Source organism: Drosophila virilis, chromosome 3, assembly GCF_030788295.1.
Source record: "Drosophila virilis strain 15010-1051.87 chromosome 3, Dvir_AGI_RSII-ME, whole genome shotgun sequence".
NCBI lineage: Eukaryota > Metazoa > Arthropoda > Insecta > Diptera > Drosophilidae > Drosophila > Drosophila virilis.
In genome coordinates, this window is record NC_091545.1 from 4,459,250 (window position 1) to 4,471,431 (window position 12,182).

At 39.5% G+C, this 12,182-nt stretch overlaps 1 protein-coding gene across 2 annotated transcripts in view; it reads right to left on the reverse strand.

The window, feature by feature from the left end:
* p130CAS (Serine_rich_CAS and FAT-like_CAS_C domain-containing protein p130CAS) overlaps positions 1 to 12,182 on the reverse strand; it is a 51,330-nt gene that overhangs the window by 19,642 nt on the left and 19,506 nt on the right. The window contains exon 1 of one of the 2 annotated variants that reach the window (XM_002046406.4): positions 8,277 to 8,969. The exons of the other annotated variant lie outside the window; for it this stretch is intronic. Within the exon in view, the coding sequence (XP_002046442.1) occupies positions 8,277 to 8,390 (114 nt within the window). The 5' untranslated portion in view covers positions 8,391 to 8,969. Of the gene's footprint in view, positions 1 to 8,276; positions 8,970 to 12,182 lie in introns of those variants that run through there. 2 annotated transcript variants of the gene reach the window in all.

The following is a 12,182-nucleotide window of genomic DNA, read 5'->3' on the forward strand; positions in this document are numbered from 1 at the left end:
GCGCCGCAAATAACTGCAAGTGTCTGTTGATCCATTTAGCTTTAAATCAACTTTAATGAATGTGACTCGAGCGTAATCAGTTGGGGCAGTGGCACGCACTGGCCATGCCTCAGGCATGTTGCCCCTTGAGGGCTGCTTCAGTTGACCCTCAGGTTTTTTGCTCAATTGAACAAATCTGCGAAGAATCTTTGATTTGCTTAATGGCTATTGTAGCTGTGGCTTAGCTGATCTAAGGTTTAAGTGAGTGGAAAGCAAATCAACTAATCAACCTTATGGACCGCAAGCAAATAGTAGACGTCAACCAAATTTAGATAAATTTCTACTAAATTTGACAATAATTTGTGTAACAATAAATTCAATAATTGCGATTTTTTTTACATATTAAAAAAATATAAATATCGATAAATATCGATTTTAAAACGTGGCTTCTTAGGCAAAGCTCGTTACTTATGTGAGACACTATCCATAAATATTGAATTGGAAACATACATTTTTAGGCATTTATCGATCATTTTACGGGATATGATATAGGCATGGCTCGACATTTATACCATATAGATATCGATAAATACCAATTTACTCGACAATTTTTTATGATTGATATCGATAAATATCGACTATAAAATTATACTACCTTAATATTGATAAATATTGATTTAGAGTTTGTAGTTTCTCGTATATTAAATAGAGACTACGAATATGTCACATTTGCATATCTCCGCCAATTGCCATTTGTTATACATACTTATATACATACGTTTTGTTTTTTCTTCAAGCTAGCTGTTGCCCTGGTCTGCAGCTGGCGTTAGTCCTGATGGATCGTCTGGTGGCAATTGTATCCCTCACTGTCGCTTACATAATATTGCAGTTAGCAAACGCTTATGAATAATGATTGTTATTTTTATAGTGCGCGTGCGATGGAAATAAATTTACTATGAAATTGGCCAGATGCGGCTGATTATATATTCTAAGGGCCTGTTTGTTGATTTTTGTGTGTACACGTTATATGAGTCACAATACTTAAGATGGAAATTTTTCAGTATTATTTTTTTTTTTTTTTGGATAAACCCCTTTCAAATTAACTGTTGGCTGATATATATAAGAACAAATAAACGGTTTCACAAATTGTATTGTCGACCTTCGCGAAAATAATAAATAAATAAATAAAAACAATTTCAAGTGAAATACGCAACACAAAAGCGTTGCTAAATGACTTCCCCAAACCAACAAAAAATAAAAAAAAATAAAATAAAACCTCACAATTTTTTTAGGTCATGAATCAACTGCAGAAAATCAATTTAAAAGCGTGTCTGTAAAGTTTTTATTTTTATGTAGCTAAAGTTTTGCTATTTCATATCCAAAACATTATGAATTTTTGAGTTGATTTTTATCGTCTGTTGCATTCTTTTTTATTTTTATTTTTTTTTTTTTTGTGGCACAGACAAAGACAGAAATTCCCCCATTTAGCAGATTTCGCCAGCAACAGAACCGCCATAAAAGTTTTTTGAAAGCCAATAAACAAAAGATCAATCATTTGATAAACGAACATACAAACAAGCATTAAATAATAAATGATTTTCAGCGACGAGGGAATATAAATGTCGCAGCAAAAACCCAAAAAATGTTGCAAAGTGCCCCAAAGGCAATGCAAGGGACTTGGGCAACATAAAAACTAGAAAAAAATGTCCATAAAATCTATGCATAGCACAAGCGAACAAATTAAAAAGCCATTTTAAAGATTTATTTGTATAAATTAAGAGTCGAATCGTGGTGCTTAACAGTTATTTTCGATTTTCCTGGTTATTTGAAAATGTTGCTCGAAATTCATTGAAGAGCAACCAATCTTTAACAATAACAAGAATAAATGTTGTTTTTGGTTATAGCCGACTGGGCAATACTCTTTTATAGCTCAATAAGTGCTTCAAAGAATTTAACCAAAACATTTATTAAGAGACTTGAGAAAATTATCTATTTGGCGCCAGCTTTTGATATATACAAAGCCTCTTAAGTGGCTATCAGGCATCTATGCATTAATTTTTGTTGGATTTGAACCAGCGTTCTCTCACTTGTTAGGTTGTTGAATTGTAAGAGACTTGATCTCTAATGTCAGATAGGTGAAGAGCAAGAAAGACAATGCAAAAAGCCAATAGATTTGTTCCACCTTGTAAACGAGTCTAAAAACTATTTCGTCGACTAGCTACGTCATGAGTTTGTTGTGGAAGAGAATTGGCTGCCATGGAATACCCCGGATGTGTGCATGACTCATACTAAATTATCTGCGTCATGTGGCATCAATTTATTGCGCTGCCAACCAGTTTCTCTAAGATTTGAAGATCGTTAGCTCCCTGCTCCAAAGGGCACCCACGTAGAGCGAACCTTAAGTTGAGTTGGTCCGAGAAATAGCCCAAGCGACAGTTTATACGATTCATTAGGAGTTTTGTGATGGATTACAAATGGTTTATACTAGAGCTTATGACTTTGGACCCACGCGAATGTCAGTTTGAAGAGGGGCCTTGGCATGAAAGTGAATAAAGTAAAAGATTACAATGGACATATGTAGATGCAAGAGAAGCCCTCGAGGTCTGCCAGCTGTGTACATTTTTTAGGCTCTACATTTAGAGAAAAGAAAGGTAGAGTTAAGTCCTCAGAACAATATGAATTCTTCACCCATTCATACTAGAAGAAAGAACATGCTTTTTCGCCCAGTGTAAGTAATGTGCAGTTAACTACAGCAGCAGCATTTAAACTGTCCAGAAACTGACTGATGATAATGATGAACCCAACACAGGCTGAAATATATTGAAGAGCCTCAGTTGTGCTTTGTAGTGCAGTGTAGTAGCTGCAGCCTAATGAATATGGGGCCCATTAACATGGCCCGAAGGCGTGCAAATTGACTGCACATCGTCTGGCCAACCCCGCTGTTGTACAAGTTTTTATTACTCATTTTGTGGCTCGAACCGATATGTGGCCTTATCTACAGCAGAGAGAAGCGTGCAAGTTGTAGTAAGACACATTTCCGCTGCTGGGCCCATAACATGTCCGCTTTCCCAATAAGAAATGTGGTGCACCTTATCGTTGTCGACCTGGTGCCAACAATTTGCAATTGTTTATTTATTGTTGAGCTTCGCAATGCCGTTTCGTAATGTTCGCCTTTGTATCTCTGTGCCCTTTTGCTGTTATTGTAATTACAACTCAATGTCGCGTCTGGGTCTATGACTTATGGCTGCTCTGGGGCGTGGCCGCAGTCCAGCTCGATGAAGGTGTTGCCTAATTAGCATTGCAAGCACCTCGTGTGCTTTACACTCAAGCAACAAGAGCAGCAACAACAACTTAAATTATGGCGATGAGTCAGCTGCTGGGACTGCTTTCATGTTGTCCTGAACGTGACCTGATGTATTTCAAATATGTTTTTCATAAATACCGCATAAGCCGGCACGTACTATACATGCATCCCAAACATGCACATTTTGTATCTGACAGATACAAAAGGGAAAACCGCAGGCACATTTGACCCGCTGATAAGACAAAGCGTTAGAAAATCAAACAACTACAATTACAGCAAGTAAGTGTCGAGAGTGCCAGACTGGCAGATACCCTGCACTCAGCGTCAAGCTGCCTTAACACAAAAACATTCTCACACGCATGCCACAACTAAGCTTCTTCTTCTCATAGCCCACTTTGGCAAATGCAAATGTTCATAACTCGGGTATTTACATTTATCTTTCCTTTCTTAAATGTTGAATATTCTGGCTGGCCTAATCTAAACCTAGATTAATATCGTAAGAAAAAGTGCTATAAATTATATGGAATAATATTGATCTACGCGGTAAATAGGAAATAGGATAGCTAAATCGACTCTGTAGACCAAAAATATATACAACATATACAATATAGAGTGTATAAATATAGTGCTCGAAGATCTTTGTTTCCATCTGTTACAATTGCACCATATCTATAATACCCTCTTTTCGTGGACACAGGGTATAACAACTTGACAAGTAGCAAAGTTCGCGTGCATGTAATTTGTTGCTGTGTGTTGTTGTTGTTGACGTTGCCATGTTAACATGCAGCAAATGTGTAAAATGCCAAAAGGGGCCAGTCCCATGGTGCGCTGTGCCCCCCCTTTGCCAGTCACAGCCTGCCCCAACCTGCCTCCAGCCTGTCCTCTAGCCGTTTATCACAGTCGTCTTATCAGCTGGCACATTTGTCTTGGCTGGGCACGTTTGGCCTGACGGCCTGCCAACCGAGTGCGAAAAGGTGCAAAAGATTTCAAAGGCCAGCACTGGCAACGGCAACAGCAACAGCAATAGCAACAGGTGGCTCTACGCAGGTATTCGCCTCATTATCGCAACTCAAGTGCATAATTTCTCACAGAGCTGCCCGCTTTGGCATTCTCAATCCATTTTATTGACATGTTTACGCAGCTCTCAATGCAAAAATAAAATGAAAACCAAATTGATAACTTAATTATGGTAGCAAAAGGTCTTAAATGACCATGGGCGGAGCCAAGAGGGTACCAGCTACTGCGCACTAGATTGCCCCAAAGCAAACCAGTGTTAGATAACAGCACGAGGTGCAACTGTACGCAGCGTACAGAGCTGCCAGCCAATTGCAATAAGATAAAAGCAAAATAACTGAAGCTAAGCGAAAGTTTTTGGTTTTTCTTTGAGCATTAAAATGACTTTCACAAGGCATTTAAATTTATTTGCTATGATTCCTAACCCTTAACATTAGAGAGTTATATTTGAATGTGGCAACACTTGGCCAGAGTTCAGTATGTTAAAGATCTGTGAAGCCATAGTTCAGCACACTTTAAACAGGTCTAATGGCTTAAGCACTTGGCTTGTTTTATTTCTTGTTTATAACGATCATATTTTTCCATTAACTGCAAGCCGATCCATTACAGCACTTGAACAATTTTTTGCTATTGTAGAAGTTCACTTCGAGTTAATTTACACGAACTTTAAATACAGCAATTACTTGAGAATGGATTTTTTTGTATTTCTGCTCTACAATTGTGGAGCTGAATTGGGTGCTGAAAGAATGATTTAATAGCTGGTCTTACATAATATTGATATGGTGTCATATATTTTCATCAATAGATCAATATATTTGTGCCTATAAGCTGCAGGCATGACATTTTCTTTCAACGCCGCGCGTTCAATCAATTTCAATTTCGTGAGTTTGACAAAGCTATGGACATGTTTTTTTCTTGTGGTTTTTCTTAATTTTCCAAATTGAAAATGCTGACGCCGCACGCGCACATTAATTCTAATCAATTTCCAGGCGCTTGGCACTAAAAAATAAGTGCCCAATAAGTGAGAGAAGGAGAAGCAGGCAGGCAGATGCCTTGCCAGGCAGCGAGTCAAATTGTGCCCTGAAACCATGGGACGCCACTTAATCAAACTGCGCGAAGCTGAGAGAACAAGAAGAAGAAGAGGAATGAGTGAGTCCCACAGGAGAAATAAAGTCTGTCTGCATATCTGTCTAACGAGCGGCGCGATAAACTCTTGACAGGACTTTCACTTGCTGCGCCGGGAAAGACCTCCTCAGACAGGCCGTAATTAATATTAAGCAGACATATTTTATCCTACCCTAGCAGAGGGTATTCAACTATTGTCACGTTATAAGTTACAAATTATTAAGCTTGCGATTTCTGGAGTTTCCCTTGGTCCTTTCATATAAATAAAATCTTAGAAGAAACTGACTTCTATATCATATAACTTTATAGCTATAATTATTAAAACATAAAAACTAAATAAATACAAAATTATTTTATATTTTTTAATTTATTTGAACAAAAAACCAAGCTTCCCAATGGTCCTTGAATATATACACAAAAGCGCATCGAAATTTTCTACCATATTAAAAGGAGTTCTTGGGGAAAGATTGTCATAAAAGGGTATTTTGTTTTTGGCATGCCGAAGACAAAATTTGTTCATTATTTTCTTTTTTTTTTGGGGTTCTGCTACTTGGCAGCGGGTTTTCGATTACAATTTATGTGCCGGCATATAAGGCTCGATTAGATTTGCTCAGACCAAAAATTTGTGCCGGCGATAAGTTAGCCGCGAGGCCTTGGGACTTATCAGCGTACGGGTCACGCCTAAGCGCTGCCATTCAATTTGGGCCGATAAGACGCTCGTCTGATAAAGGGCCGAAGTAAGGGCCGAATGGACGACTTCTGGACGAGCTACGTGAGTGGTCCCCGTGTGCACGTGGATTGTGGCAGGATTTATGCCCTTGCCGCTTATTTATAGCTTCTCACTTGCCGCCAGCAATTGACTTTCAATCAGTTGAAATTAGCTGGAAATCAACATGCACTGAGAGAGAGAGAGAGAGAGGGAAAAAGGTGCACAACTATTAATAACTGATTTTATTCGCTGGCCAGTGCCATTAATTGCGTGCACCCAGATGGACAGCTGTAGCACGTCCAGACCTGGAACTGGCTGCAACAATTAATTGCCAGCAGTCAGCGCGCCATGCTAATAGACCCTTTGGCCTGCGTCTCTTGTCCTGGACACGTCTGTGGCGTATGTGTGGAACTGCGAAACGGAAAGAGCCATCTTCAATGTTTTCCGCTGTTTGCATTTTGAAATCTAAGCTGGTTGTCCATGCCCCTGCCCCTTCCCACTGCACAGTCTGGCTATCTATTTGGCCAGAGCCTTGGCCAACCGGCTTGGTCTTGGGAGCGTCAATTACTTTTCGCTTTTTGCGCATTTGGAGCACATTTATTTTAATCTCACCTGCCCGCTGCGTTGCGTCTGCTCGCTGCAGCTGCAGTCTATCAATTCCCCCGCCGCGCCTCCTCATCCCCTCTCGCAACGCCCCTGGCCAACTTTAATTACGGTGTACTTAGTGTCAGCGGCTGTTAGGCCAAAACAAGTATTGCCATAGTGGGCCGGCCCACTGGGCCAGCCCCTTCGCCTGGTCAGCTCTCAGAGACGACGCTTGTAATTAGTTGTTGTTTTTATTTAATTTGGAACTGAATACCCAAGAGCTGTGAGTGCGAGTGTGAGTGTGTCGGAGTACATTCATTTGCTTTTAGCTCTCACCAGAATTCTAGCTAGAACTCGACTCGTGCTCATGGGTAAACTAATTTACTTTATTTCAGTTTTGTGCAAACAAACTCAAATTTGTTTAGCAGCTCCAGTTGTTTGTTAAGAATGATAATAATTAAACATATATGCAGTATATGTATCTGTGTTTGCATCGAAAACAATATTCAAGGTTAATTTTGGCGAAATTGCAAGGTTAGCTTGAGCTTTAGAAATTTTCCATATAGAAACTTTCAAGTACACATTTACTTTTTAATGTGCAAATTTGTCTGAATTTAAATGATAAAAGAAACTACATTCTCACTCAATTAAGAGATTATTATCGAATAATAATGATAGAGTAATTTTTGAAAAGTGTATACTGATATATATTTCATATTTTAATTAATAGGATACACTTATTTTTATTTTTACTGTTATTATTAATAACATTATAATTATTTCAATTAAGTTAATATTATTTATAATTTAAATTAATTGTTTACGTATTGCCTTCTAGAAATGTCTTCAGACATTTCACCTGCTTTTCTTTGCGCAAAGTTTTCGCACTAAAAAATACCCGAGAGACTCTATCTAATCACTTCTCAAACTCGTGATAACAGGGTATCAGCAAAGGCAATATAAGCACATACATGACATCACATACATGCACTGATGAACTCATTGTTTTCAAAGTGTTAACTGTCGAAATGTTATTGATTTGAAGAAATGAAACGGCCTAGCATCTGTTTAGAGAGTTATCACACGACTCTCAGATATCGCACCTGGGCAATAAATATAACTGGCACATCAAAAACGTTCGGACGGAGGTGATAACCAATGCAAAATTGCGGAAACTGCCATGTTGCAAGCGGCAAGTGGCAAGCGGCAACTGGCAAGTGGCAGCTGCCTGGCTCCAGACGCGTCCAATTCGAGTGCTTTTCAGATAGCCAAGAGAGATCCGTTACAATTTCTTGAGCAAACGCAGACACGAACCGCCGTTTAACACGGCTGTCACAACAAAATGAAGCCAGGAGGCGGCCAGAAAGATGCGACCACGATACGAATGGTCAGAGGAACGGCAAGGGGGCATATCTAGGGGAATGGAAATGGAAATGGCCGATCCTAGACAGTTTAGCTGGTAATGAGTTGTCAATGACTTTATCGGCGCCTATGCATCGCATAGATATTGGCGCGGGCATAAAGTCGGTTAGTTTATGAGCTATGATGATGGCTACGAACCGATTTAATGTGAATGCGCCGCGACACGGGCACATCGTAGTCCAGGTCCGCATTGGTTGCCGTGGAGCTGCAGCAGGAGCCGGACACTGAAATGGCGCTTTGTTTTTCCAGCATTTCGAATTGGTTAAGCTGAGGATTAACTGAAGTTGTTCGTAGCTGCTTGGCTTAGCACATGATATATGTATTTTTGTTTTTTTGTATGGAGCAATCGAGATACCCGAAATATATTTAATCCAGGACAATATAGATAAAGTATCTCAATTCACTTCACATGTCACTTCACTTGTATCTCTGTATCTCTCAGCACAATGCTCGCATCAGCATATGTTTTTAGCTTGATTTTATTTTAATGCTTTTTTGTATTGGTTTTTGTTTTGACTTTGCTTTTTTGCGGAATCAGCTTAAAAATTCAAGTTTTGCGCGCGGGCCAGACACCAGAAAAACCCCAATTCGCGTGGCTTTTGAACAAAAGATGCCCCAAACTACAACAACAACAAAAACCGCAACAACGTTTTATATGGCCAATATTTTTGCCGAATTCAAACGATTTTTATCGCACTACCTTCGTAAAGCCGCGACTTGAAGCGTTTCTAATCGCGCGAAAGAAAACTCTCAACAAATTGTATGCGACAATTATTTTCTATTTGTCGGCTGTGCGTTCAGCGCTCAACACGTTCCGCACCGCAGCAAACAACAGAAGACACTGAACAGCGGGTCGCAGTCCGTTCAGCCGGTTGCCGTTTACCACCGACATTGTTGTTCAGATACCCTAACGTCGAGTGCTATGGTATTTTTAAGCCGGTTTGTTGCTCAGTCTGTAGATATTTCTTCTTTATGTTTATAAATTATTTCTAATTATTTATAATTAATATTAACTGGTTTAATGTATAAATAATAACTTCGATTTGTTTATAAATTATTTACAATTAATTATATTTAATATTCATAATTTTTCTTACGTTTTGAGAAAATAAATAGCAGCTTCTCATCTCTTAAAAACTTTCGTAAGACTTTTACTTAAAATGTGCGAAGATTCGTTGGTAGATCCAACGCTGCCTTCAGTTCTCAGTTATGTAAATTACTTAACCACTAAAAAACGAGTACGAATCGTTGCTTTTTAAAAATAAATTAAAATATCTTTTATCCAATGATAAATCAACATACAAAATTTACAACATACAACATTAACAAACAAGAGTATACAAGCATCGCATATGTATCTTTTCCTTATGCTGTGCACACTTACTCTCTTGAGCTCTCCCAAAACAGCGTGACTTCGACAAGCATTCGGCTTTTAGGTATGTGTGCGTCTGCGTGAAAAGCCGAATGTCTACGAAGCCAACTCGGCTCTGCTCGTAAATTTAATACTATTTACACAAGCGTATTGTGTGGAAAAAAGTAGTAGCTGCTTTTGCTGCCTTTTGAAGTACGCATTTCGCATAGTTTAATACCCTTTGCACAATCGAAATAGAACAATTAAGTAGAATTTTGGTAAGCGATGCCAATAGAATTCTGTCACTTAATATACGATCGATTTAGGGGTAACTTCATATGTTCTATCAGTGGATGTCGTTTGAGGTTCAGTGCCCCGTCACATTTACTCACTATTTATGCTGGATATCTCAAATACTTTCAGTTATATGAGAAATAAACCCATTAAATTTCACTCAGCTATCTATTGTAAGTGAATACTCTTAATATTTTCGTTCTTTTTTGAGGCATATCGAATGCAGACAGTTTATGAGCTGTAGCCAAACATTTGATGGAGCACAAATGATACATGAAAGCTCATATTACCCAAAAAGTGAGGCATGGTCAGGGGACGGTGTGTACAGTAGCTGCAACTGCAGCTGTCCAAACAAATCGACTCAAACAATTCTACTCGAACTCGTGCCACAGGGGGGCGTGTTGAGTAATGTCGCCTGCACCAGGCCCTTCCCCAGAGACACGTATTCGGGCTGTTACTTTCTTTGGGTCTGTCTGCATGCGATTACGAAAGGGTATGCACGACCAGGTCTGTGCCGAAGGTCAACCCGTTCCGCAACAGAAGGAAGCTGTGCTGGCCCAAGCCTCCATTCAGAAGCACAAAAAACAGAACCAGAATCCGAAACAGACGGGAGAGGAGGGCGGAGCAGAACTGAGGTGCGGTTGCAGCTGCAGTTGTGCAGTTGAAAGTGACATTTGACATGATTTGCATGCCAAGTGCCACGCCCACGTCAGTCAAACTGACAGCGAGACATACACAGAGAACCAAAGAGTTGGCTTAGGATCGGGCGAGCGAGCAGCAAATGAACCCGGGACCCGCCGTAGTGCCTGACACTCGTTGAGTTTTATTGTCGCTTTCAGTTTGGATTTGATTGAATCACATTTCTGATGTGATTTGAAGCACAAGAAGAAGACACGGCCTGGAATCGTTTAACCCGGGCTGGGCTGGCTTTCTATCAATTAGTTTTATTAGCCAGCTCTGGCGAGTTCTTATCGCAATCGTTAAAAGTTAACACAATTTAACCAATCCATTTCCGTTGCGTGGGTCGTAGACGGAATTTGATTTAGGAACGCATGGAAAACGGGTGAAAGGGATTTAAATATTTTCTGCGATTGTATGTTGCATACATATCCGATTTCAAATTGTATATACATAAAATAAAATTTATATAATGCTTGATCAAGTTTAACAGTATGTTAATATGCAAATTAGACTCTCAGTTTAGAGATAGATATATAGGCTCTACATATGTTAGAAGCTACCGGATCGGACAACTATATCGTATATCTTCATGATCTTCATGGGTACTATATCTCGTAGCTCAATGGGAAAATCGCTGGAAAAATAAGTTAGCACAACGTTTCTTGATATCTTAAACAACAATATATACTATATGCCTCCTATGAAAACAATCGCTCTGAAATAAAGCTATAAATAAAGCACTATGAATTATATAAATCCTCGGAACAATCAGTCTGAAACACAGCTTTTCTTTTATATATATCAACAGCCATATACTGAAATTTTGTGCAGCAATTCTTTCTGATGCCTCAGTCTAATTGGACACAAATCAACTTTGTAGTTGACTGCCTCTGTTGGCTGTGGTATGTGCATTATCCTGCCTTAAGGCCATTATCATTATGCCATTGTCCGTTTTGGCAACAATAACAGAGCATGTCCTGGATGCCCGTCTGCCTTTGTCGCTGTCACGCTCGGGCATTTATCTAGTATGTGTGCATAGCCTGGGGTTGGATCCATGTACAGTTTTTCATGCCATTTGTTTTCATGCCGTGCCGCATTTCCATTTTCCATTTTCGAACAATTAAATGCCTGCCTAGGTTTTCATTTGTGGCAATACGCCCGCATTCCATGGAATTAGTCGTCAAATTTTATGTTTGAGAACTTGTTAAATAGGCAAGGGTCAGTCGTGGGGTTGGAAAACTGCCAGCTGACCACGAACTGAAATTGTAATTGCCTAGTTCAGGCTAAGTTCTGGAAGCTGAGCTGAGCAGCTGTTTGCCCAACAACATAACATAATTAAAGTCTTAAAGCTGTCGGTCTTCCACCTACTCCATATATGACTTTATTATTTGCCATAATTTGGGCATTTTAAATATGCAAATGAAACAGCCTCGTCTCCCCGTGTCGCATGCCCCCTCGCATGACACCTCATAACACGCTGGAATGCTGTTGTTTGCAATTTGGAAGCTGTATAAATAATATATGTTAATGCGACCACGCATCACGCATCATAAACATATATCTTTCTCTCTCTCTCTCCAAAATATATAAACATCTTCTGGCCCATTGCTTGCACAATACACAATTTGTAGGCGTCGTATCTTTTATCTAAAACATTTTGTTGTTTGTTCTCGTGCTCGCTATTTCTCTGGGGAATTATGGCACCTGCTTGTCGCAGG